At 40.4% G+C, this 27,381-nt stretch overlaps 2 protein-coding genes and 1 long non-coding RNA gene across 7 annotated transcripts in view; 1 reads left to right on the top strand and 2 right to left on the bottom strand.

The window, feature by feature from the left end:
- Window positions 1-4,068: 4,068 nt before the first annotated feature.
- On the bottom strand, window positions 4,069-9,943 carry LOC103527758 (alpha-1-antitrypsin). 3 transcript variants are annotated; one of them, XM_030451691.1, is made up of 6 exons: window positions 9,925-9,940; window positions 9,727-9,817; window positions 8,351-9,040; window positions 7,598-7,868; window positions 6,731-6,878; window positions 4,069-6,090 (listed from the first exon to the last, which is right to left on the bottom strand). In XM_030451691.1, the coding sequence occupies exons 3-6, from the start codon at window positions 9,021-9,023 to the stop codon at window positions 5,884-5,886; spliced, it is 1,299 nt and encodes a 432-aa protein (XP_030307551.1). In that variant the 5' UTR covers window positions 9,024-9,040; window positions 9,727-9,817; window positions 9,925-9,940; the 3' UTR covers window positions 4,069-5,883. The 3 variants fall into 3 exon arrangements, with proteins under 3 accessions (XP_030307551.1, XP_030307550.1, XP_008491228.2); XM_030451690.1 differs by having other exon boundaries at window positions 9,727-9,943; XM_008493006.2 differs by lacking the exons at window positions 9,727-9,817; window positions 9,925-9,940 and having other exon boundaries at window positions 8,351-9,068.
- The window catches only part of LOC115598421, a 34,820-nt gene continuing 17,349 nt past the window's right edge, over window positions 9,911-27,381 (top strand). The window contains exons 1-2 of one of the 2 annotated variants that reach the window (XR_003987636.1): window positions 9,911-10,242; window positions 10,377-10,541. This is a non-coding gene — a long non-coding RNA (uncharacterized LOC115598421). The remainder of the gene's footprint in view (window positions 10,243-10,376; window positions 10,542-27,381) is intronic. The other variant, XR_003987637.1, reaches the window with a different exon arrangement.
- Window positions 18,115-26,225, bottom strand: LOC103527377 (serine protease inhibitor 2.1). 2 transcript variants are annotated; one of them, XM_030451700.1, is made up of 6 exons: window positions 23,573-24,106; window positions 23,267-23,273; window positions 22,455-23,116; window positions 20,672-20,942; window positions 19,863-20,010; window positions 18,115-19,058 (listed from the first exon to the last, which is right to left on the bottom strand). In XM_030451700.1, the coding sequence occupies exons 3-6, from the start codon at window positions 23,092-23,094 to the stop codon at window positions 18,864-18,866; spliced, it is 1,254 nt and encodes a 417-aa protein (XP_030307560.1). In that variant the 5' UTR covers window positions 23,095-23,116; window positions 23,267-23,273; window positions 23,573-24,106; the 3' UTR covers window positions 18,115-18,863. The 2 variants fall into 2 exon arrangements, with proteins under 2 accessions (XP_030307560.1, XP_008490786.1); XM_008492564.2 differs by lacking the exons at window positions 23,267-23,273; window positions 23,573-24,106 and adding an exon at window positions 25,846-26,225 and having other exon boundaries at window positions 22,455-23,111.

Genomic DNA, 27,381 nt, shown 5'->3' on the forward strand with positions numbered 1-27,381 from the left:
AACACCTATCTGATGGAGGTGAAAACTTCAGTGTTAAATCTTCTCCCTTACAATAATTTCCTTTGATTCTCTTCCTGTTGGCACTGCTTTCTGATTTATTTATGCCAAAAAAGCTTTAACATCTGCTAATTAAGTTCTAATCAAACTTTAGGAAGATTCAGGTCCACATTGCATGGTAGCCTGCCTAGGTGAGGTGATTAGCCCCAGTAGAGTGTCAGGCTGCTCTTGCTGCCCTGATTTGCTCTCTCATGGCAGCTGCAAGAGGCACCTAAACTGCTGCCTTCCCCTCTGACAGCACATGGACATCTTGGCCACCTTGGTAATTCCCCTCTCTCTCCTACCTGGTCCCAAAATATTTCTATGTTTTTTTCAGGGAAGAGCAGTGCTCTTCAAGACCTGACATGTTTCTTCACAGAACCTCCAAGAACATTTCTGGTTCCTCACCATTTCACAGCAGAGGTATTTTCTTGGTCCTTGAGTTACAGAGAGATGATTCCTAGTGTCGCTGCTGTCAAACCCAACCTTTGACACCCATGAAACAAGAAACTGCACCTGTAATACAGATAGCAGAGGCTCTGTGTTATCTCATGGCCACACCACTTGCAAAATGGCCCCTTAACCAAGGTGTCATCTTCTGCCCTTTTTTCTATTGATTGCTTCCACACAGCCAAAGACAACTGCATAAGAAGGGAAAAAAAATCCTGAGGGCTCTAAATTAGCTTCTGAGGAAGCTCTCTTCCTTTTTCTCTTTTTTAATGCAGGCATTTAGTGCTTTAATGCACTAGTGCACTTAGTGCTTTTAAAAGTATTGTAATAGTAGTTCAGGATCTATTTTTCAGTTAACTCATAACAAAATACTTACAGAGCCATATAAACTGAAGAAATAAGAAATGTCAAAGCCAGCTACCAAAAGAGATTGAGTGATGTGAAGAATGTGATTGAAAGCCACCAGCATGCTTTGCCTATGAAGCTATCCATTTCTGATGAACAGTGCAAATAAACCTACTTCTTTCCCAGTCCATTTCCCCAGACTGAAATGGTTTATGGCTGAAATAATTTCTGACTTATGATATTCATTCGGGTTTATCACAAATTTACATTTCTGGACAACTGCAGTAGCTATTCCTGCAAAGGTGAAGTATGAAGAACTACTGAGATGTTCTGACCTTTAACTTCAGACTCAGAGGCCATAATCTGCAAGCAGGTCTCAGAAATCAAATTGGTCCTTAGGACATACATATTGTGAAGCTTTATCTGGAATAAAACTGCAGCCAAAGTCAAAGACCAGGTAAACTTTAGGATACATAAGAAGGAATTTGCAAGCAGGAAAGCAGAGGAGTGAAAGGAATCAGTACTACCAGGGACTGACGTGCATGTATGCATCAACATCTAATTATCATAATACTGTCTTCATATTTATTTTCTGAATAGGAAAGAAATACCATGCTATATTTAAAACAAAAATGACAAAATCATGTTGCATCTGAGGAAGAGAAACACGATTCTTTGCCAAGCCTTGCAGTAGTCAAAGAAATAAAGGCCTTTCATTCTTCCCCACAGAAATTTTTCTTCTGGCCAAATGACAGAGCAGAGGCCAGGAATCTAATATATAGCAGTATTGCTGAGTTAACATTATGACTTTCCATGAAAAAGGCTTGGAAATATTTTTGTTAAGTGCATTCATTTTGTTTGGTCTGGCTTCAGCAGTCTATTGACAGATAGTGGTATAACTAAATATGCTTCATTCCAGAAAATAATTTCTAGATGCATTGCAACAATGAAACTGTCAATGCCCCATTCTGAGCCCAAACTATAACTCACATGTGTGATTATGCTGCCAGTAACTCAGTCTCACATATGCCAAGGGTATACTTTTGGTACTTTGGGTTAGAATGGTTCAGTGAAAACTGCAGGAGAGCACTACCTTGGGCAGTACATCTCCCCAAGGGCTTCCTGAGCTGAGGTGTTTGTGTGATTAGTAGATGATGGATGCTGGCTACGTGGATCTCAGCCACAGTACCTTTGCAGCTTTAAAGTTCTGGGTGGTGATAGAATCCAGATTTTCAGCACTGAATAATAACCAAGTTCTTTGACAGCTAAGAAGTTCACATAGTGTTTCCCAGGAGTATCTGTTAATTAATAACTATGTGACCAATGCTAGACATCTGAATTTGAGAAATCCAACACCTCCAAGAGATGAACGTATGACATGAATGAAACTCTTTTCCTACAGGGAAAACTATTTTCATTTTATGATAATGATGCAGGTGTGTGGATCAATGATGAACAGCAGAAAAGGCATCCTGTTATTACAAGGAGACTCTTACCCCAACACCCCTGAACTTTATAAACATTAAATTTTTCTCTATCATTATGTTCTAAGAGATATCTGCAGGAAGAACAGTACAAGAGAATATTAGTATCAACACAGTGTTAACAAGATGTGACTATTTAGTTATATATATTCAGTAATTATATATTAGAAAACAAATCAAACGGTGATTATGTTGTATAGGACCTAAATTATTGTATGATTCTATATCTCCTACCTGATGAGGTTATGTTAGCATCAGAACTATGCACCTCAGGTTTGTCAGAAATTGTTCCCATTAAGAAACCTGTGCCTTGAACAACTGTCAAAACATGGGTTCAAATTTTGTTTACGTTTAGCAGAGCATTAATAGGTTTTTCCAGCAGAATATGTAGTTTGCTTTTCAGCCCATGACCTTTAATGCTGTTGCTTAAGTCATACACCTCTAATTTTTTTGTAGATGCTGCACAGCACTGGGCACAATGAGGCCGGCACATTGGCACTAAACACTGGCTGTTTGAAAGGTGTTATTTTCCTTGATTTACTTCAAGCATATTTTTTCCCTCTCTGCCCTGAAATCCATATGCACATTGCTTCTTTTTGATTGTTCCTTCTTTTATGATCTTTAGCAGTATTCAAAACTGATACTCATTTTCATCAAATATCTTTTGAACTTTACATAGTTCATATGTAACTGTTAAATCTACCTCCACCATGGATTAATCCTGCTTTCTGAGTTCCTTATTTATGCTTTTAGACTTTGCTTCCCTTCCATAGATAACTCCTTCCTGTTTATGGCAGCAAATGCAGAGTTTACTGCTATTCCCACAGTGCTGGTTTTTCTTTCTTACCCAGAGATTTTCTCAGTGAGCACTGTTCCACAGTCTCTGCTATGCTGGCAATTCTTGTACGGCATTTAACCTAAAACAGCCCTTACAGAAAACTATTTTCAGCTGTATCATCACAGATTTCACTGTTGCAGGCACTCCCATGTCAGATACGTGTTTGTGTAGGCTTCAGTGGAGGCTGGGGAATGGGTTAGAAGATGTCCCCACTTTGTCCCCAAGGTGATTCATGGAGCCAGCTTCATCTTCCAGCAACATCACCACACTGAAGTGGCACACCACAGCACTTGCACACAGCAGCAGAACCTCTTGAGTACCTAGGAGGAAAGTCTTTTCTTGATTGCACTGAGGCTTCTTCATCATGAAATTCATAGTTAGAAAAGAGTAAACCGGGAAGTAAAAATCAAGAAAAGAAGCAAAAAAGCAGAAGGTTGATGGAAGAAATGCCATCATGAACAAACTGTGCCTGCACAGGATTTGTGACGGAAGGCTGATGGCTTTGGGGAGGTTGTACAATCCTTCTGCACTCATTATTTACCACATAAATTTGCTGTCTGCTGCTCATTTCCAGAGCTGGGCACTCCCTGATCTTTGTCAAAAGAAACTAAGGCAAGAATGTGTACATGGTACATTTCCCCATTTGAAGATTATGCCCTACCAACTACAGTTTATTAAATTTTTTTTCTTGTCACCCAGCTCTTAATTCATCTTGTGTTTTCTCCGTGCACTTTCAAATAAGTTAAGCAACAAGCTTACCTCTCAAAGTGAGATCTGATTGGCAAATTATTGCTTAGATTTTTTCCCTACTAACAAACAGAGACTATTGATCTGTGATCTGAGGGACAACAAACATGAAGTCTCCTGATACACAGTCATCTGTAGCTCCAGCCAATGCTGGACTTTGTCATCCTGTCCTGAATTCACCCTGGGATTTTCCAATAACTTTAAAATGATCTTCTGTAGAATCAGTTTGCCTGTATGACACCAAGACCAGGTCCTTATACCTTTAGTGGCAGTAGAAACTGTCCCTAGATAGTGAACAGACTGAGTACAAGTATGAGTAAGAAAGTTTTGCCCCTGATTGTCACACAACTTTGAGGAGGGCTTTGAGAGTGATTGTCAAGTGTTCTGTGACTGGCACATATGGAATTTCTTCCTTACTAGTATACTTACAGCTACAATTTACAAATATCAGTAGCAATACTTCAATGTCAAAGAAAACAAATATCTCCAAACTAATCAAGGTAATTGTACTTCAGAAATATTTACCATAAATTTTAAGTTATATTTTTCACTGACATTTTAGAAAACTGAAGCCTAAAAGTAGGCATTTATATTTTACATTTGTTTTACCAGTTTGAGCTATTCTATAGCAAAAGATATGATCATTGTGTAATTTAACTTCTTTCACTGGTTTATATATTTTAATATGACTTATGAAGGAAGTTGATGTTAAAAATACATTAAAAAATTAAATATTTATTGATTTGTGTTTCTTTCCTCTCATAACCGTAAAACTATCTAGTGCAGCTGTTGAGTTAAAATCCTGTCAACTGAGTCACCATAAAACAAAACAGTAGCAATAAGTTAGATTCATGAAACCTTAAGTGAAAAGGTACAACTATCAAGTGATGATACGTTTTTACTATGTAACAGTAATCTACAGTTAATATTTAGAAAGACGGCTTCTCAAACACTGCCTGAATGTGTTATGTGTATGTGACAATTTAAAGAAGGTAAAAAATCCCCAGGAAAGTGCTGCTGTTCCTAGGAAACACAAACTCTCTGGAGTCACAATTTTTCATTTGCACTTTTTTCTATCACAGTCTGACAAGTCTATCTGGTAGTGTGATAGTGAAGGTAGAGTCAGTAGGAGAAATTAGAAATGACAGTGACAACAAATCTGTAAAAACTAAAGTGGTGTTATGTCAGGGACTGCTCCACCATACTTTTATTTCAGGATGTTTGCGATAATAGATATTTTTAGTAAGATAAATGAGAGACTTTTTACTGTTACGGCATCCTTCCTTAGTAGAAGAAACATTACTTGTAAAGCAAAAACAATGTTCTTGTCTTCATGAGGACAAAGAGGGCTCCCATTGAGGAGGAGACAGAGAGAAGCAAGCTGAAACAGCAGCACTTATCAGCCCTTTACTTCGGTGTGTCCTCCAATGTCCCAGTCCCTGATCCTGTAGCTTTCACCATAATTGGTTAAAAACCAAAGAAACTAATGGAATTTCACTGCAATATTAAAGGAATTTGTTTTTAAGACTGTTCATCAAAAGTCAGTGGATTAAATAGACAGGACTTATAGTTCCCGCCTCCTTCTCCCTGCTTCCCTTCTCCTGCCCTCCCATACACATACTGTGGGTGAACAGCAACAACTACATCATCTGGAGACTTTAAACCATCTCAAATACCCTACAGGATCATGTCAGAAAGGTCTTCTTACAGAACAGGTGAGAAGTGAGTTGTACTTCTTAATACTACAAGACTGTTAACTCTACAGTCTACATGGCTGTAGATTGTGTGTGGGAGGTATGGAGAGGGAAATAGCAGAGTTTTGGACAAGAAAAAATAGTTTTTGTGTTTTAAGGGATTAGCAATATATATAAGGATAACTGCTGAAAGATGAGCACTAGCATATAGTGGTATAGACACATGAATGTTTTGCTGCATCACAGTAATTTAGGCAGCAGCATGTGTAAGTTCATGTCTCTTGTTCAGTCAGTCAGTTTTTATAGGGTTTACAATTTTTCCTATGAAGAGGACTGTGCGGGTGTATTTATCCACAATGACCAGAAGAAAGGGCCTGTTGAATCTGATTCGAGGTGGATGAGGAATATCTCCAGACCTCCAGGTAAGCTCCTGCACCGTGGCCCCTGCTACTTCTGTGCCATTCTCATGAACATTCAGCACGGCTCTGTGGATCACCTGCAATGACAAAACACCAACTTCCAGCTGACAACCAATTGAGAAGAGAGAGGCCTGACACCCTCCTTGCTCTTGCTGTAGGGAGCCCTGCCTGAGGCACAACACAGCAGCATCACAACCCGGGCAGGCCATCACCAGGCACTCCCATCCCCAGCCAAGAGTATTCAAGATAACTGATGGCAAGAATCTCGGGAAGCAAAGAAACCTGGTAATTTAGCCTGGGCTTAGTTTTGTCTCTGGCAACTCCATCTATTATTGTGAATTTACCCTATCATCTAGCTGAAAAAAATAACTTTTTGAGACCACTTTCTAATGTTATTCCTAGAGTAGGAATGTATGAGGATTAGAGGATATTTTACCAAAACTAATGGGCTACCTTTAGAGAATTGTTTTAGTAGCCAAAAGAACATTTAATTATATGTATGTTTTCTTCATCCTTGAATCACGTATGTGTAACCCCTTGGAAGCATGCTGGCTTTGTTTTTTGGGAAGATAGAGCTTGCTTTGCCTCCAGAGAGGCAGCTGTTGAGGACTGTGTTATGCTTCAGAGAGACAGGGATAAACTTTTCATGGGATAATAATTTCAGATTCTTGGGAACAGACAAATCCTGTGGTCCTCATGTTTCATGTTATGACTTACTTTTGAAACCAACAGTCCATTGTTCTCTGTAATTCCTGACAGATCAGCTTGTTCGGTGAAGAGATTAATCATGCCCACATGTTTGACTATCCTTTTCACATCATAGGTACCAGAAATAGAAAATTTTGGGATGTGCAGGTGTATTTTTCTGTTACAAAAAGCACAAATAGAAAAAAAAATGTTGTCAATGGCTTCAGTACAGCAGCACTTCACATTTATTTTTCTAAATGTAAAGGTCTGCTCTCAGGGTTCAAATGGCACTTCTGACCAGTGTAGCTACTGGATGTGGAGGGCTGGAGCAGAATGAGCCCATGTTGTCCTCTGACTCCACACTTGGGTCCAAGGAGTGGGGTGTAAGATACCACTATGCCAGCTCTGTGGCAGAGTTACTATTCCTATGTAGAAGGATTTTCAAAAGATCACAGCTAGCTGTCCCATGGATGTTCCAAGGTGGGGCTGGTCCACCAGAGAAAGAGCTGGAGTAATAGTGAATTAATAAAATTTCCTCTTTTAGATACAGTGCTGCAAATGTCACCTGGCCCTCAGTACCCTAACACCCAGTACTTCAGAAACAGCTACTCCATTTTAGTTTCTCAATGCCTACATGAAACAAAGGCCTGTTAACGTCATCATGGTGCTAAGCAACTTGTGGTTGAGCCAGGAAGATAACCCAAGGTGGATCCCAGGTTCACTGCCCTATTTTTTTGCTACCCACAGCTCTTTTTCATTTTACAATGAAGAAAAGGGAAATCTTGCACAGAGATTAAGCAAACAGTTCCATAAAATATCCTTTTCTGTTTTGTTTTGGTGACGTAAACACTACTAATATATAGCATGGTCACTTCTCATTTTGACAAAAACACTTACCTGTCATGGAGAAACTTCTCCCAGTTAGACACAGTCCTTTTCAAAAGAGCAGCTTCCACCTGCTTCATCTTTCCTTCATCAGGCAAAACAAATAGTGCTGCAACATTTCCATTGTATGGTATCTGAACCAGCCAACAGGACAGCTTCTCATCAAAGTAATTTCTGTAGTAACCCTTGCGATACATCATGTCAACTTTTACAGATGTTTTCTGATCCACAAAAAAATCCTCCTCTTTCGTATACAAAGTACTGAAGGGCTTCTCCCAATGGGCTTATGACAAAAAGAAAAATAATTCAGTTGAATACAAAGAGGGATGGCCATGGTGAATAAAACAAGATCTAGTCCCACAGCCTTCTTTGGATTAGATTAAATATCTTTTTCAACCTACTGTATTTTCACGTGTTACAGTATTCCAGCTCTCTTTTCTTTTTTTTTTTTTCTTCAGGTGTTTGAAGACAATTAGAGAGGTAATACTGAAAACACCATCTTTCACTAGCCTATCATTGCATTTAAGGATTTACCAAAATCAACAAAGACAGTTGTTTAGAAAATCCACTTTCATTTAACTCAAGGACACAAACATTTATACTGACAACAAACATGAATGTTTTTATAGGAATATTTTCCAGATACTCAATATGGTTTCCTCCATTTAATATACTTCAACTACAGTTTTTTTCTCTTAGGTTTTCATTCCCTGTAGCAAACCATAAGTTATGCCCTTCACATCCTTTGTGAAGGAAAGTTCTTACCTTTAAAGAAGACATAGTTAACAAGCACCATTGTAGTGAGAGGATCAAGATTTTCCACTAGTTTAACAATTTTCCCATTTGTTTTTTCCTCAATGTAGCTGTTGATCTGATTCTCAGCGCCAGAGGAGTTATTGAAGTCAGTAGAAAAGACTTCAGACTCATAAAAGTTTTTGACATCATCCAAGAACTTCTGTACTGGCTTTTGTGTCTTTCCTATAAAAAGGGCATTGCCTAGACTCAGCTGGAGCTCACTGTCTGAACGGTTCAGCAATTGGAGGAGCTGGCAAAAACCTTCATGTATTTCCTGCTCCTGAATATTTTTCAGGTTAAAGGAAAGCCCTTCCAGAATCTGCACCAGAGTCTCTGACTTGGCACCAAGTGCCAGCATTGCAAAGGAAGTAGAGATGCTTATGGGTGAAAAGAAAATATTTTGATTGGTTTCTTCTGATGCCACCAGCTTGTAAAATGAAAATGCAAAGTCTGCATTGCTGGGAGCTAGTTTGGCAAAGGTTTTGTTTTTAACTGTATAAACTCCTTCCCCATGAGAACTGGGTCCTGGGTAATAAGTCCCTTTAGGGTCATCCTGCTTATTGCGGTAGCGAGGACGCTGGTGACACTGGGAAACAGAGTACAAACCAGCCAGCAATAAACACAAAGAGGTGGTGGGCTTCATTTTCCTTTTAACTGTTCCTGGAAAAGAGATGGACAGAAAAAACATAAAAGAAATAAATTTCTTCACTTTGTGTGTTCCAGCCAAGGTAGAACGAGTCTCTCAGAACACACCTATTCTCCAAAATCCCACACTTTTGTATTTCATTCCTGATGCATGCCAGTGATTCCCAGAAAGAATTCCTGATTAACTGTCTGTATAACCAAGTACTCTCTCAGAAGAGGCCATTTTGATCATATTATATTTTAAAAATAGGGTAGAACTAAATTTTTTGAAATTTGCAAATAACTGGACATTTATGGCCTTTTCCCCAGATTAATTGGTAAAGTTGTTTTACTCTGCAGCCCTGTTTGTCTCTCCCAATTCATCACATAATTGGAGAATTAAATCTGTGTTCAACAAAAGATCATACAGTCTAGGAAAAAAATTACAGAATATTTTTACAGTTTTTTCAAAGGTAAAATATTGGATCACTCTGGTAGAGATGTCCACAGGCACTTCTGTTTTCTCCAAAACAAATTTTTATTTAATTATATGAAGTATCTTCTTCACTAGCCCCCAGTTCTTGCTTTGATTTTTTGCACAACAACGGGTTTATCATTTTGTTTACATGTAAAAATGCACCCTTTCCTGGCAAAAAATAATCTTCCTGAAATGAAATGTCCTTTGGACACTGGATATAGAGGAAAACTAAAAAGGTACTTACAGTGCCACAGAAAGTATCTTGTTGTGTCCATCTGGTCTTGCCTGTTTCTTCTTCTCTTCCGTATCACAGAACAGAATTAAGCAAAGCACCCCTGTTAATCATTATTTAGTTCAAATAAAAATTGCCAGTGAAGACACACAGCAAGCAGTAATGATGCTGGATCTCTGGACAGTTTGTCCAACCCAGACACAAACTCACAATGCTGGGTGCTGGGGTTGCAGAGGAGAGGGAGCAGAGCAGGGACTCTACCTCCTGCTTCTTTCATGCTTGAGGATTGACATGAGAAGCCTGCTGTGTGTGTGCCTCGCTGGAGAGACACAGCCATACCCAAGTGTTGCAACTTCATGCCAAGGTCACCCTTTGCCTGGATCTGGCTTTGTGGGAAGAAGCCACTGAGAGCTCATGAGGGAGTACAGCCACCCTGCCAGGTCACTCTTACCTTGGTCCTGGGGGATCTACAAATGGGATGGAGACACAACCAGAGTTATAACCTCCTTGTCAGGATTCCAAACCAAGGTTTTACCAACCTGCGATACTATGTTTAGTGGTTTCGGGGCTTCTTCTCTTAAGAGGAGCAGACTGTATGGGACTGGTGAACAATCTCTAGGTTTCTTCAGTGAGTAATGTGTGTGAATACTTTGTTTCCTCAGGTTAGTCTTCTTGATTTGTTGCATGGAACTGAAGTGGACCCTGGCAAAACACCAAACAGTCTGCCAATTCACCTCTCAGACGTTGCCAACCCAGAGATGCTGGCATCAGTAGATGATATTCAGTGTTGAGATAATACCTGGATAGATCACTGGGGGCAAGCCAAGGTAGGAAATGAATTTTTTAACAGATCTGGCTGCCCCTGTGGGACTCCTAGGGTGGTTTATTCCTTTCATTGGGCAGTTCACCTAATGTGAATGTGAAATATGCAATCAGCCTTAGAGATCCTGTAAGCAGGGTCTCTTTCAAGGTACTTTCTGATGCTTTACCTGACACATAAAGCAAGAAAGAATATGTTGCTTGCAATAGCAAAAGCATAATTATTGAAGCATATATCTTGGAGAGAACATCATGGGTCTGAGATTTACAGCTTCACTACCCCAGGGGATATCAATACAGTGATGCCTTTTTGCCCAACAAGTAGCTAAGCCATGCAGAGGACTTCCTTTTCCGTGTTTTTTTATGACAAAATTAGACACATAAAAGCATCCTCTCCTTAGTTCAACACACATTGCCCCAAGATACATCAGGCATTGAAAGGCCCCACATGAGGTGTTCATCACCTCTGAGTTGGAGCACACTGGTCAGGAGCTGAATTTAGGAGACTGAAATAAACATTGAAAAGGGAATTCCCCTCTATTTCAAGCCAAGACTCTTGTCCCTTGGTTGTCTCATGTGGCTTCATAGTCAAGCAGTGAAGCAGAGTAGAGCACACCATTTTTTTGTTTAAGCTCAGCAGTACTAAGTTTTTCCTCAATGACCGAGAGACTGGAGCACTCAATCAACTACTGTTGTTTCTGATTGCAAAACGAATCAGAATTTGCCATGTCCATTCTTTAATTTTGCCAGAAGATGGTGGCACAGGGCTCCTTTTCCTATAATCTCCAGAACTTGAGGATCTATACTGACAGTTCTCCCTGCAGAAAGCAGTGTAGCATAATCACAATAAAAACTTGGTTTCTTGAAGGGATCTTACTACTCCTAACTGGCATACTGAAATGATAACATTTTACTAGCAGAATTTACCCTGCAGACCTTTTCTTCCTGGTGTAAGGGAACTCTTCTAATGCAAACAACATTTACAGGGACAACTTCACCAGAAAATAAAAGTTCTCATTTTAAAATTAAGTTGTCTACACAGAGAAACCTCTTGAAATAACTATTAAAATTTAAAGTATGTGCCTTAAATTATTTATTTATCTTAAACAATTTATCTTAAATTATTATTTCTCTTACAGACATGGCCTTACATAGATATTTTGAAATTACACTTGAAGTTTTTTTCTATGCAGAAAGTATTAGGGCTTCAGAAAGGGCTGGCACTTATTATTTATTAGATTAATATTGTTGGCTGTAGAGAAGAAGCAAAAGACAGATCAGCTAGCTGAAGGAATATATTCAATTAAATGAAGTTTATGATAGGATTCCATCACTCATATCCCTTTTCTTAAAAATGTATTTGACACTAAATATTTGTGCTATTGAGGGTTCTGACAAGTCACCAAGATGGTTCAATAAAAAAGTTCTCTTCCCTTTTTCAAGACAGATAACAGAAGGGACTGTGGCTGCCCTTAGTCTCTGCAGCTCACACTCTGGCAAGTCAGCCCAATCCCATTCCCATCACTGGCTTACATTAATGTGACTCCACAAGACACCTCAGTATTCAGGCTGTACCTACACAAGTTTTCTCTCATGATTGCTGCACCATATTTCTCACTTTGCCATTCTAGAAGGGTCTGGATCATGTTTGCCTCTATTTGATGCCTCCTATCAGTCACTTTTGACACAACTGTGACTGTGACTGTGACACACGATACCATGACAGGCATGGGGACAAGGTAGTAAGCCCCCGCTGGGGCAACTTGGGCCCAAGATGTCTTCAGATTTCATAACTAAGATTTACAAGAGGCATAGAGTTCAGTTTTGTACAATACAAGATAGAATAACAGAAAATAAATCCAAGATACACATTCAACTATCTGTCCCCTGCATATCACAGAATCACAGAATCATCCAGGTTGGAGAGGATCTCTGAGATCATCAAGTCCAACCCTCAGTCCCCTATCACTGTGGTTACCAGACCATGGCATTGAGTGCCACATTCAGTCCTTTTTTATAAAAACCTCCAGGGAATCCACCACCTCCCTGGGCAGCCCATTCCAATGTCTGATCACCCTCTCAAGAATTTTTTCTTAATATCTGACCTAAACCTCCCCTGACAGAGCTTAAATCCATGTCTTACTGGTAGGTGCAGATATGTGAGATATGGTATAACATTTTGATGGTTAAAGAATCTGCATCTGTATGACCAGCATATCTAAGCCAGGTCTAAGCATATGCTTTCTTTTTCACACCTATGCATTTTGGGACCCAGTTTTCATTACATCTTTTGTCTCCTCTGTGCATAGATGCTTTCTCTTGTTCTGAAATTCTTTCCTGGCTGCGATTAGAGTTCTTATTATCACTACAACACTTAGTGAATTATCTTATTTTATGTTTTTTCCTTTCAAATATTTTCCTTCATCAGCTCATCTTTTTTGTGATCTGTTCTTGCATGAGACATAGTAAATAATATAGCAACTTTTCCTTAATAAGATATTTGCACAAGTCGGGCTTCTTCAGAACTTCCATGTAAGCATCACATTGATGTTAAACAGTTTTCCAACCACAAAGGATACATTCTTGTTTTGTAAAGTAATAAATAACAAGTATGTTGTCTCCAGATGGCTTGTGGAAAAGAAACCGAGTGCAATCAAGTACAAGAGAACTAGAGACTAATTTGTATAAATCAGGCTAATTTACTTGTAATAAATGCATCTCCAGGGGTATAGTTGAACTGAGAATCTACTTTCATCATGGAAAGTTTCTTCTGCTAGAAGGCAGCAAAGGCATTTGCAGCAACATCAGTGCTGGGCTGAGTTTGTGTAACCACGGTATTAATCTACTCAAAGACATTGACATGAAATGAATGAATTACATTGTTTTCTTTAAAAATGTTGGTCTGAAGAAAGCACAGTTACCAAGTTCCAGATTAGTCTTTGCTGACTAACAATTTACAGGGAATGGATGATATCACCCTTGCACACACGTGGTCACTTTAAATCTTCTGTGTGGTGAGGGGCAGAGATGCGCTACAGGACAGTGACTTTTGAGTGGATGAGTAAGATTAGGAGGATATGCCACAGACCTTGGAGTTACACAGGCCATGGTCTTCATGCTCCTTTTCATCTTGAGAATTTGCAAAATTCTTGTATTTCACTTGCATTTTTTCTGCTAAGAAATTCTAGTACCTTTGTGCTTTGCAGACAAGACCTGAATGCTGGGTTAGGGAGCAAGACTGCTATGAGTTTGATTTTTTTTAATGCCCTCAAAAGCTAGTTAGATTCATCTCAAAGGCAAACTGCTTTGGTGCACTGAGACTGCCTAGTTACTCCTGGCTCTCAGAGTCCAGTCAAAAATCACCCTTCCTGGGAACTCCCATAATCAACAGATTTTTAAGAGTTTGGTCATTCTCTGGTTGAAATGAGTGTGAGTACAGGGGAAGACCCTGATTCTCCTTCTGTGCTGCATCTACTGAAACAATTAGAATAGGGCTGGCTTACATCTGGGTGGCTTCCTATTTCCTTGAAATAGTAGCAGTGATGAAGGGCTGAAAATAAGACACAGATATGGAGAGGGGTTTGGAGTCCACATTCAAGGGGAAGTTCTTCAATACCAAGGTTTAGGCTTAAACCACATATCTGGGAATAAGAAAGGAAAATATAAAGTATGCATAGCATCTGAATAGTAGAGTTTATGTGAGCAATTAGTGTTTCTGTGATTATCCTATCACTTTGTGCCTTTTGGTAGCTGAGCCATCTCCTTGCCCTACTTATGAAAAGTAAAATTCATTTTGCACATACTGCATTAGCCCTGCTAACCCACTACTTCTTGGGTTATAAAAATATGCTACATGGACTCTGCCATGGAAAAAAGCAAACAGATCCTCACAGACAGAAGCCATTCCATGAGCAGAGTCCCAGTGACCCTTAAACAAAGTCAGATAGAACACACTTTCTGTCTCCCACATGGCTCAGAGGCTGCTAGGAGAAGTTTGGCATTCACTCTGCTGGAGCACAGCTGGGCTGCCTTGCAGAGGCCCAACCCAGTGCATCCATTTTCCCTCACAGGGGTTCTCAGCTGAGGTGCACTCTCTTTAGGTAAGTCTTTATCCTCAGAACTTCCTGCAGGCACGTCAAGCCAGGGCTAATGGGCCCACAGCAAGTCATTTATCTTGCATATAGAATCATAGAATCATAGAATTGGCTGGGTTGGAAGGGACCTCAGAGATCATCGAGTCCAACCCTTTTACCACCGTTGCAGTTGCTAGACTATGGCACTGAGTGCCACATCCAGTCTCTTTTTAAATAACTCCAGGGACGGAGAATCCACTACTTCCCTGGGCAGCCCATTCCAATGCCGGATCACTCCGTAAAGAAATTCTTTCTAATATCTAACCTAAATTTCCCCTGGCACAACTTAAGACCATGCCCTCTTGTCTTGTTGAAAGTCGTCTGGCAAAAGAGCCCAACGTCCACCCGGTTACAACCTCCTTTCAGGTAGTTGTAGACAGCGATGAGGTCTCCCCTGAGCCTCCTCTTCTCCAGGCTGAACAGCCCCAGCTCTCTCAGCCTCTCCTCATAGGGTCTGTGCTCGAGTCCCTTCACCAGCCTGGTTGCCCTCCTTTGGACCTGCTCCAGGACCGCGATATCCTTCCTGAACTGGGGGGCCCAGAACTGGACACAGTACTCGAGGTGTGGCCTCACCAGTGCTGAGTGCAGGCAGGGGCAGAATCACTTCCTTGGACCTGCTGGTGACACTGTTCCAGATGCAGGCCAGGATGCCATTGGCTTTCTTGGCCACCTGGGCACACTGCTGGCTTGTGTTCAGCTTCCTATTATTATATTTATAACAGGGGCTCACATACTGCACTGTAAGCTGTATTACCCCTTTCTATTGGATGTCACAGCAGGAAGTCAGGTGAGTGACACTTAGTAGGGTATAAAGATGCTCTTAGTTTGGATCCAGCTGTCCCATAGACTGAAAGAATGCATGGGTGGGATTAAGCTGTCCTAATCAGGATTGATTTTGTTGTAGTGGAATACTGAAAGGTGTTAATAAAATCACATACAGATGAATGAAAGACACCATGAAATACATGTTTACCACAGATAGAATGAATACACAGTCTAAAAATTAAAATCTTGGCTGTGTCTATCAGACTCCTTTTCTTCTTTACCATTAATACAATCAGAGAGCATGAAGAGGAATGTTCCACACCACACAATATGAGAGACAAAAGCAAGGACATATGATGCAAGGGAGATAAATTTTCTTGGAATTAGGACTAAATGGCCCTTTTCTCCACAAAAACTGAACAGAATTTTCCAGTTGATAAGAACATCATCAGGACCCTGTTGGGAGTAGCACCAGCTACTTCAGGTATGTTCAATTCCCATGCTCTATGGATCTCTATACTATGAATTACAGTAATTTTTGTGCCTTCTATGTATGTGTGGGACAATACTAAATTTTTTCCTGTCCTCCCCACATCCTTCCGTTCCTGAGACATTTGAGATGATCCCTCTTCCACCTGCAGCTTCTTGCCGTGGATCTGGCCAGCCTGCTGATATGGAGTGTGAAAATCCTCAAGCAGAGGATCTTGTGTGGTGATGCCCCACATCGTAGTAGATACCTTCCAACCCCATCCAGCATTCAAAGGAGCCCTGTTTGGTACTCTTGCCAGAAACAGTCACTCCTCACACTTATGTGAATACTCCCAGTGAGTCTCTCCTCCTGCAGTTCCTTGCTGCCACTCTTAAAAGTGAAGGCCTGGGAGGTAGATGGGACAGAAGGTTGCTCCATGGGTTATTTCCTGAAGCCTGTACTCTATATTAGCGACCGTGAGATTTTTCCTAACCTCTGTCCCTTTAGCAATAGGCCAAGAACCTGTTTTTCTGCCACCCAACTCTGATAAAAATCTCACCATCCTACCTTCTAATCAGTACTGGTGCACCAATTAATCAGGGTAGGATCTCACTGAAGCTGTTCCCAGATCCTGTTGAGTATGTCTCAGGCTGTCTCACACCACAGCAAGTTATCCTACATCTCAACTCTATACAAGCTGCTGCTTCACATAAAGGTGTGGGCATCCCCCAATCCACTGAGTGATGGTATCCTGGCCCAGGAGAAGTGATAGCTTAGGGCTTCCACGGAGCTTGGAGCAAAGTGACTCAGACAAGGCAGCAGTCTTGATGCCCCACTGAGTCAGAAGCATAACTCTCTCACCATATACTTGTACCCATGCCACAAACATTGATGGCTCCCAAGAAAGCACCTCTGCAGAGTGAAGTTTGGGAGAATAGGTCAGAGGACAAGAGAGATGTCAGGGGTTGGGGAACTCATTTGTTGATTTGGGGTTTGCATCATCCTCTCAGTGCTCACAGCACATTGACAGGACCACTGTACAAACAAGAAATGTATATCCAGAAGCACAGTCTTCCCAGGGACCAGGACTAAACTTCACTTTCAAAAAACTTATCTGGGGTATGGAGTGGCAGGAGTGGAAGCAGTGCAGTGGGAGAGCATCTGTCAAAGCAGGAGTCAGCCTACCCTAGAGGCAGCAGCTGTGCAATAAAGGGTTTGCTATGGAGTTTCCAAGGCTGAGCACTGGGCTTCAGTGATCAGCTGCAGTTGGAGTGGGTGATCTGCAGCTCTACAACAGCAAGAGAGTGTTTATGATTTATGTCTTTTATTTCTTGAAAACAGGTTTTACTCAAGTAGGCACATAAAGAGAGAATGCAAAAGAGTTCCTGCCTCCATATGAGAAGAGCTGGTCTCCTTTAAGAGCCTCAGAACATATTTTATAGACACCTTGCAATGGTAATAGGAATAACTGAATGTTTCTGCTGATTTCAAAAGATTTAACAGAATCACAGAATGGTTTGAGTAGAAAGGGACCTTAAAGATCATCTAGTATCAAGACCCCAGAATGGGCAGGGACACCTTCCACTAGACCAGGTTGCTCAAGACCTCACCTGACCTGGCCTTGAACACTTCCAGGGAGGGGGCAGCCACAACTTCCTTAGGCAGCCTGTTCCAGTGCCTCACCAGCCTCACAGGAAATAATTTTTTCCTAATGTCGAACCTAAATCTTCCCTCTTCAAGTTTGAAACCATTTCCTCTTGCCCTCCCTACACACCCATGTAAAAAGCCCTACCTCAGCTTTCTTGTGGGCCTCCTTCAGATATTGGAAGGTTGCTATAAGGTCACCTCAGTGACTCCTCCAGGCTGAACAACCCCAACTTCTTTATCGTATCTCCATAGGGGAGGTGCTTCAGACCTCTGATCATTTTAGTGGCTCTTCTCTGGACACGCTCAAGAAGCTCTATGTCCTTCTTATGTTGGGGTATCAGAGCTGGACACAGGAGTCCAGGTGGGGTGTCACAAGAGCAGAGGGGGAGAATCACCTCCCTGGACCAGCTCTCTCTGCTTCTTTTGATGCAGTCTGGGACCCAGTTAGCTTTCTGGGCTGCAAGCACACAATGATGGTTCATGAGCTTCTGATCCACCACCACCCCCAAGTTCTCCTCAGGGCTGCCATTTCTGACAGGCTAAGAAGAGACTGGAGACACATACGAGTTAGTCCTTAAATGACAGATTTAAATGACAATGCTTATTTTATTCATCAAGCACAGCAATAATTAAGGGATGATATTGCAGCAGAGCAATTCTTTGGCAGTTTGTGCCTAAGGTCACTCTAAGCTTTTTCTTGACCATGTGGGCTGCATGCTGCAGGTCTGTTGTCTCAGGTATTTTCTCTTTTTTGCCAATGTTTTTTTTAAGACATCCTAGGCAACAGTTCGAACATATGCAAAAGATCAGGTTGATTGAGGGCAAATAGCAATGACCCAGGCAGCACAAGACTCTCTCTAAGGGAAAAAGGATTCCATAGGCACTAGCTCAGGTGAACACTGATCATCAGCAAGTCTCAGAGAATACAACAGAATTTCAGGGGACTTGATACACATTAGGATAAAGATTTTGGAGAATAACCCAGAACTGAAAGTGGTCTGGACAAAACTACTTAGCAGAGAGAATTCACTTGTAAAATAACAGCAGACTTTACCGAAATCTGCATTCTGAAGAAAACTTGGAAAATGTGTTAATAACCTGAATTACTCAGCTGGAGAAAATGTTACATTTTAAAACTGTCATTAGCTTGAGGGTTTTTTACTTTTTTTTTTTTTTTTGCTTCTTAGTTTGATGAGGAAATTCCTCATTTACCTCCCAGAATCTCCCAATCAGAAAGTAGTTAGCACCACTAGCTAGCCCACAGGTGCACACACTGTAGCCATAATGACTCATGTTGGAAACCAGTAACTCAGCAATTACTTCTTAGTAGGATTGACAATTTTCCCCACGAAAAGTGTGGTATCTGTTACTTTATCAGAGATCAAGATAATGAAGGGCCTGTTGAATGTGATGGGAAGAGAAGGACGAAAACCTCTGTTAAGAAGAACTGCTGAGGCTCCTGCAGCCTCAGTTCCAGCCTCATTAACTTCCAGGAGGGCCTTGTGAATTGCCTGTGGGAAAAAGAAGCAAAAGCTGTGGTTATATGGGACAGCAAGCAGGAGGTGGAGATAAGCCCTCTTCTTATGGAACACTTAGGAAAAGAAAGGAGTGATAAAAACCAGTGAACTGTATTTTCTTGTATGGGAAATCTCCAGCAGCCTGCAACAGGAGTGTTTTCCAGGTCAGGACTGAACAAAGAGAGCCAAAACTGAAAATGGATACACTGTAGATCCAGCCTCACCAGTGCTGAGTAAAGTGAGATAATGTTGGTCTGTGGACTACCTGATTTACTTTCTTAGATGGTTGGGACTTCCAGGGGTGATACTCTGTCTGTTATTCCAAGGTTAATAGAAGACTTCTATTTAAATACTAATAGAGGAGCAGTATTTGGTATCTTTGCAACATTAAATAGTAGACTAAGCTGACACAGTGAGATTCTCCTACTGTAAAATGTAAGTTTCCTGGACACTGAGGATATTAAAAAGTTAGTTACTAATCAAAGCAAATACCATAATATATCTGTCAATTATAATTTGCTTGACAAAATGTAAAAAAATCATATTACAGGGCCAAGAAATCATTTAAAGTCTGTCCAACATTTCCATGTACTTAATATCCAGCCCCTTCATAGCAAAAGTAAAATAATTCAAAGGTGTGGCAGTAAACCCTCTCTGTAGAAAAGCAGAATTACTGAGTGAGCTTTGCTTATAATTACAGTAAGACAAGGAGGGAAAGAAAGTCTTTTAAAAACCCCAGATATCATTAATCAGAGCAACCAACCACAACCCCATCACAACCTCTCTCTGTTCACTTACTTGTGAAACCTGAAGATTACTGCTGCCAGTAACTCCAGACAGATCAGCATTACTAGAGAATACTTCAGTAATGCCCATCTCCTTGAACAGGCTTTTAACATCATAAGACCCACTAATAGAAATCTTTGGCAACTGCAGATTTAATTTCCTGTTGAACAAAGAAAAGGAAACAACTGTGAAGCATTGCAGCCTTGTTTCAGCCAGGAGGCTGGCATGAAGGGAGGTAATATGTAATTCAGTTTCACCTGAAAGCATTCATTTGATTGCTAATGTGTTTGATGGCAACATTTGTATTCTCTGAGCCATTTTAGCATCCAGAGGGAAACACTGCCTTCTTGTACCTGACTTTGCTCTTTGATTCAAGAAAAAAACAACTATTTTCTTCATTGCCACAACTACATCCCAGTGCCAGGACACTGCACACATCTAGCAGAACTTTGTGGCTAGCAGGTTACAGTGAATAGGCAGACCAACTGTGGAAGGGCTAAAAGAAGGATAAACTCTAAGACACAGTGAAGCAAATGAATTATAGTAGCATGAAAGAAGAGGTAGCCAAGCATATCTTGAGGCAGTTGTTACAGTGCCGTGACCCCCTCTGTCAGCTCAGAGAGCCTGGAGCTGCTTATTGATTGTGCTCTGCTCTGACTCATGCTGAGAATCATGCAAAACCCCACTTTATCAAATCAAGACATGATATCCAGGAAGAGGAGATCTGAGATTAATGTTTTTTCTTAAAAATAATAATGTATCCTCAGATACGTATGATAGATGTACAGATAATGTATGCAGATCCATCGGCATAGAATTACCTGGTCTTAAGATTGTTTTCCCATTTACAAACAGTTTCCTTGGAGAGAGCATTTTCCACTTGCTTCATCTTTCCATCATCAGGCAGAATGAGCAGTGCTCGTGCAGTGCCCTGGTAAGGCAGCTCTACCACCTCACAAGACAGATCCTTATCATAGTACTTGTCATATTCACTGTCATGCTGCATCATGTCAACTCTAACAGATACATTTTTATTCAGAAAAAAATTATCCTCATATGTACGCAATGGATCAAAGGATTTTTCCCAGGCAGCTATGAAGGGAAAAGAGAAGATGTTGCAGTCAAACATGTAAAGATCATAGAAAATGGCTGATATATCAATTGTTAGGATGCTGGATGGTTGTTTAGGGGACAAGAAGAGTGCTATATCACTTCAGCCTCCTGAATAATTACAGATTCATGGAGTGGTTTGAGTTGAAAGAGTCATTAAAAATCACATAGTTCCCACTCTCCTGCTGTGGGCAGGGGCACCTTCCACAAGACCAGGTAGCTCAAAATCTCATTCAGCCTGGCCTTGAACATTTCCAGGGAGCAGGCATCCACAATTTCCCTGGCAAACCTGTCCCAGTGTCTGCCCTCACAGTAAAGAATTTCTTCAAATACATAATCTAAACCTGCCCTGTTTCAGCTTGAAGCCATTAGCCCTTGTCCTGTCACTACATAACTTTGCAAAAAGTCCCTCTCTAGCTTTCCTGAAAGCCCCCTTCAGGTACTGGAAAGCTACTATAAGTTCTCCTCAGAGTCTTCTGTTCTCCAGGATGGCAAACCCCAGCTCTCTCAGCCTGTCTTCATAGGAGGGGTGCTTCAGCCCTCTGATGATCTTTGTGACCCTCCTCTGGACTTGTTCCAACATCTCCATGTCCTTCTTATGGTCAGGCCCCTGGATCTAGACACAGTTCTCCAGGTAGAGTTTCATGGCAGTGGAATAGAAAGGGAAAATCACCTCCCTCAACCTGCTGGTCACACTTCTTTTGATGCAGCCCAGAAAATGGTTGGTGCTGTGTTGGTATGACACACAAAAGCACTTTAGCTGTGCAGTAGGTTCAGCATGGTTAGCTTAAGTCCTGGCTTGCTGAAAAACAACCACAGACTGATGAGGACCAATTGAGTGAGTTCTGCTTGTGTTGTTGCCATATGTTCTCATCACTCATGGCTTTTATTATAATTTAAATTCAACCACTTAAACATTCAGCCACAGGGTCTTGTTATGTCTTTCTTGTTAGGCTGTATCTGATGCAAGCTGGCAACACTCAACCTGGTGAGAAATTCATTAGCAGAATAAAGGATCCTACCATTCAAGCAGGACATCAGAAGCCTTCAAAATTCTATGTGCCAAGTTTTCCCACAGCATATTCATTTACCATACCACTGGGGACCCTGGAAGTGCAAGGATTTCAGTCCACTAAAAGCTTACTTTACTCATGCACTCACACAGAGATCCTGAAAACATTCTTAGTTCTTAAGCTCTTAGGCCAGTGACATTGAATGCAATGGGTCCCTGGCTCTGAGGTAGTTGGTTAGAATGGGAGTTCTCTGTCACCAACTTTCAGGCAAACTGTGCAAAGATCAAGCACTCAATATTTCTCAGTGATTAATACCCTCTTTTTGGACAGATCTAATCTTTACTTTGAAGGTCCCGTACACTTTAGCTCTCCTGAATATTCCTAAATAGTCTCTCTGTTAATAAATCATAAAGAAAGAGTTCCCTACAGTCTCAGTTTTGCAACAAAATCACCCATTGAAATAAGATGTTAAATATCTTACCTTTAAAATAAATGTAGTTAACAAGAACCAGTACTGTGCTTGGATCAAGATGATTGATTAATTCAGGAATTTTCCCTTTGGTTTTCTCTTCTACATATTTATTGATTTGATTCAGAACTTCTGGCTTATGGAAATCAGTAGAAAAAAAATCTACATCATAAAATTTTTTTATATTTTCCAAAAATGTCTCCTGTGGTTCATGACCAAGAGCTGTAAAAAGGGCATTCCCTATACTTAATGTCATGTTAATATCAGTACAGTTCAGTACTGCTAAAACTTTATGAAAACTCTCATGTATATCATGTGTACGAGTCCCATTCAGATTGTCAAAGCCCAGTCCTTCAAAAATCTGAGACAAGGTGGTTGACTTAGCACCAACAGCCAGCATGGCAAAGGCAGTGGAGATGCTCACAGGAGAAAAGAAAACATTTGCATTTGCTTCTTTTGATATAGCCTGCTTGTAAAATTTAAATGCAAAATCTGCATATTTAGACCCTTGCCTGCCACATTTATGTGTTAATAAATTTTCTGTTCCGTCGTGCAATTTCGTGTTATTGACTGCATGGCAAATGTCTTCATGGTGGCAATGAGTTATGGCACAAAGAACAAGGAGTAAACACAGGCACAGGAGGTGCTTCATCTTCTTTTCAAATTATTCTGTCACAAAATAAAGTTATTAGATAAGCAGAAGGTAATGATGATCTTGGCAGTAAGAAATAATGAATAGTTTGTTAGCATAAATACAAATAGCATAGCATAAATATAAAGATCTAATGCATACAGGATATTTAAAGTGCCAATGCACACAGTGTCAAATGTCTTTAGTATATTCAGCCAAATTATAAACTAATTATAAATTATAAATAAATTATAAATTATAAGTTATAATGCCAGGTACAATAAAGACAGAATTCCATTGCAATTGCCTTGAAAAACAGTACTCTTCTTCATTGGCAATGAAAGTATAGAGCCAATAAACTCTGTTAACAATTACATTATCTTCCATGGACTGTTGACTTCCATGAGCTACATCTAAACAAACAAGCTACCAGGAGGTGAGACAAGGTGTGGGTTTTAAATATATCAAGTACTCCACAGTACCTGGTACCAGACTCCACAGTCTGGTAAATGTGAGGACAGGTGAAGCAGCTTGCTTCTCCCTGGAAGTGAGATAAATTCCTTCCCTTTCTTCAGGGCAGCAGCAGACAGGCAGACAGACAGACAGACAGACAGCTATCATGGACTGCCTGGGGCTAGTTAAATCCACACCCCTGCTTACTTCTCAGTTACTTGCTCAGATGGCCTGTCTTTGGTTACAGTCTATAAATGAGAAATGAAAATCATTTAAATAAACTTCAAGGCAAAAGCCAGGAGCACCCTGTGCCACAGCAGCAAGGCTCTCAGTGGTCAGCATACAGGCATGTGGGAAGCATCAGGCTTGCACTAGATGACAGAGTGCCTGTTTGGAAGGAAGGGACATCTCTGGGGCTGCAACCAGTTTTTCTAACTTGTAAAACGGTGGTTTGCTGCTCACCACGGGTTAACTGCATGAAATGTGTGGCTCCCTCTAGAGACAAAGGAAGGACTTGGCACCCAGAGGAACAGAGAACCTCAGAGCCCACTCAGAAATCAAAGGACAAAGATTAATCCCTCTGGAGATGAAAGATTTCTCAGGTGTCTTTGTTATGCTTGTTCTCCTGATGCTAACATGGTATCCTTCATGTGAAGCTCCTGCTGGCTCACGTGAAGGAGCTGGAATAAATCTCCAGTTTACTCAGCTCAATTCTCTGCCATTCTGGGTAGGCATCTCATGTAAATCCTCTTCAGAAACATAACAAACTATCTAGGAAAATAAGCTTTTCACCCTCATAAGTTCTACATGAAAACATTTCTAGAACCTTTCCTCCTGCTACGGCTCCTCTTCTTCTGGTTTGCAGCCAACACAACCTGTTTGTATTCTTCTGTTTTTAGGAACACATTTTCCCATGTTGCCAAGGAAGTCCTCTTGGTCCCTTTCCTTATTCATTCCCAAGTGTGAAAAATGACTATCTAAACTAGATTCAGAGTTTGTGAGGGCAGCTGAATCCTGGACACATTCTAGGATTCTTGGTGATTTCCAAAGGTTTTGGTTTTTTTTTTATTGGTTTGTTGGTCTTGGTTTTGTAGCAAATGTATATACCACCTGTCCTCATATTGCTAGGATCTGCAGTAAGAAGGCATAATGCTAAATTTTAGTTTCCTTAAACCAAAAAGATGAATTATGGTCATAGATGGGAATATGATTCACCTATTTGCATCTCTTTTAATCAGACCTCTCCCACTTCCTCCCAGCCAAAAAAAAAAAAACCCTTATGTACTCCAGACAAATGAAGTAGTCATACAGTACAGAGGGTGTTTCAAAAATACTTGCTATTTAGTTTTTCATGGACTGCTTTGCTCTAGTTGTTTGAGATATTGAACACTTAAATGAAAAATTTTAGAATTTACATCTGTTCATGGCCACTTCTTGTGTCCAAAGAGAGCACAGTGTAAATTTCAAAGAACTTCTGAAGCAAAGTATATAAATTGTCTGCTTATATTAGGAATGATGTTGTTTTTAACTTCTACTATGACAAATCACTTAAAACACTTCTTTTCATATGACCACTCTCAGAAATATTAAAGAAGTACTTGTAGCAGAAGCTAGGAAACACTGAATATTGTCATCAAATTTTCCCCATATACTTCTTCCTTTACAGATATTAATCACATCAATTTTGACATTTTGAAATTAGAAAATGCCAGCCATTAATGATTTTATAAAATGTCAAAGCTGAAGAAACTCAAAAGGTTTTATTAAATCTGAGCTGTATTTTTTTATATGCAACTTGGAAATTCAGAAAATAATTCTCTGCCAGACCACAGATTAGTTTGGTTATGGAAATAAAAGGGGTAATTAAATTTCAATTGTGGCCTTCCACCTAGCCCCTACATTTGCCCCAGTCCTAATTAAAGAGCCTGGCCTTAGCAATTCAGTGCTTGTTTCATACATCAAGTTCTCAGAAGAGTTTATAAATTGGACCTGGTTGTTCAGTCACTAGTCACTATGCTAATTTTGAGCCACAGTGAAGGCTGTTTCTAACCTGAAAGCTTATATCACTAACATTCTGGTTTACCAGCTAGTTAATGACTTCAAGTATTATTTTATTCTAATTTCAAGCTTTAGTGTATTCTCTCAGAACAGCAGGTCCAACTAGTCCCTTGAATGTTTCCTTGATAAATATTTCATGGCACCATCCACACACAACTAAGTCAGAAGCAGAAAAATGAAATTAACCTAACCTGAAAATTCCACTGGCCAGAGAAAGAGTCAGGTACTACTTTCTAAGAAAAACACATGTACAGTACTTACACAATCAGAAGCCCCTCTGTATTCATTTGACCGTGCTCTTCTCCAAGTTATTACTTATACTTCCACATCATCTTCTGCTTAATTTCCACTGCTAAACATTAAGCAGACCTGATAAAATTAGACCCCCCCCCAAAAAAAACCCAAACCAACCAAACAAAAAAAAAACAACAAAAAACCCAAACAGCAAATATTGATAAATCGATAAATTAGGGTTTCCAAGGTTCAGCTCTGCAATTTAGCCAATCGAGTTGAGTCTTCAGCCACTTGAATGGTACTTTCGACTTTCTGTCTGTTGCCTTTGACCATGTGGAGGAGCTTGGCACAAACTTTGTGTAACCCTACTGGAAACCAGAAGGTTATGCCTGGCACCACTGGAAACATGATGACTCTTGTTGCTGAAAGTCAGATTTTCTGTACTGTGGTAAAGCACACACAGAGGTGACAGCCACACATTGCAGCAGCACAGTGCTCTTCCAAAGTCTGATCAGAGCCAAGTTTTCCTCCTGATCCTGAGCCTGAATGTGGACTCTGAACTAATTGCCTGCACCTTCGCAATCTGACTGTAAGTGCATGCCACTGAGAGGATATATGACAGACTTGTTTCCCTGATAGGTTTCTTCTCTGATGTGGTTCATATATCTCAGTTCTATGAGCATCTGAGTTCCTGCCCTGGGGAAGGAGGTGGTAATACAAGAAGCAAGCTGTTTTCCCTGCTTTCACAGGTGCAGTATGTGTTAGCCCACTTCTCCTTGCCCCTCTCACACAAACTGAGATTGTTGGAATGAAAAAAAGTACTGCTTGTTTTTCCTATTTTTTTTTACAATAGGAATAAAATGCTGTTGACCAAGCTGGACAATTTTTTCCAGGTTACAAAGCCCATGACTGAGCAGTGACATGAAATACCTTTCCCCACTTGTGATGACTCTTTTCCCTTCATACTTGTTTACCCGTGTGTGTCATTTGTTGTTACAAACATAGATAAACATGGAGAGAGAACATAGATAAACCTTGTCTTGACACTCCTTTTCTTTGTTTTCCTTTGTTTCTTTCCCCCCTTTTGTTTCTACTTGTTCTTTGTAATTCTATCTGTAAAAGGTCACAAACACAGAGATTATTTTGCTCATCAAAGCCTAGGTGTATGACAGGTCATGGTGGTCAAGGATGAACTGTGTTACAAAATGGCTATAAGCCTCTTGTTTTCTTTTTCATTTGTGATGCTTTGTAATTACTGTTTTGTTTTTAATAACGTCAAGCTACACTTTAACAAGGCATTTCCCCGGCATTTCATTATAGCAGCAGCAATAAGGTGCTACACCAGCTTTAAACTAAAATGATGGGAGATGTATGTGTGCCAGGTGTACCACACATTGCCATGAGCCATTTACAGTCCCACCTCTCTGCAGACCACAGTTTCAACTCTAAAACTACGTCATGAAACCACATGAATCAGATTGATACTGGTCATCCATCTACTGAACTAAAACTTGCTTCTCAACTACTTATATTTAATAGGAATAGAAGTCTGGAATACCGAAA

The sequence above is a fragment of the Calypte anna genome, chromosome 5A, assembly GCF_003957555.1.
Source record: "Calypte anna isolate BGI_N300 chromosome 5A, bCalAnn1_v1.p, whole genome shotgun sequence".
NCBI classification, from domain to species: Eukaryota; Metazoa; Chordata; class Aves; order Apodiformes; family Trochilidae; genus Calypte; species Calypte anna.

Excerpts from the sequence above, each read along its gene's own strand:
- LOC103527758 (XM_008493006.2), bottom strand. The coding sequence starts at position 9,068 with ATGTTTTTTCTGTCCATCTCTTTTCCAGGAACAGTTAAAAGGAAAATG. Across the intron at positions 6,879-7,597 it reads GAGAAGTTTCTCCATGACAG|AAAAATACACCTGCACATCC; the intron begins GTAAGTGTTTTT and ends TTTTTGTAACAG. Across the intron at positions 6,091-6,730 it reads ATGGACTGTTGGTTTCAAAA|GTGATCCACAGAGCCGTGCT; the intron begins GTAAGTCATAAC and ends TTGTCATTGCAG.
- LOC103527377 (XM_008492564.2), bottom strand. The coding sequence starts at position 23,094 with ATGAAGCACCTCCTGTGCCTGTGTTTACTCCTTGTTCTTTGTGCCATA. Across the intron at positions 20,011-20,671 it reads GAAAACAATCTTAAGACCAG|GAAATTAAATCTGCAGTTGC; the intron begins GTAATTCTATGC and ends TTTGTTCAACAG. Across the intron at positions 19,059-19,862 it reads GTAATCTTCAGGTTTCACAA|GCAATTCACAAGGCCCTCCT; the intron begins GTAAGTGAACAG and ends TTTTTCCCACAG.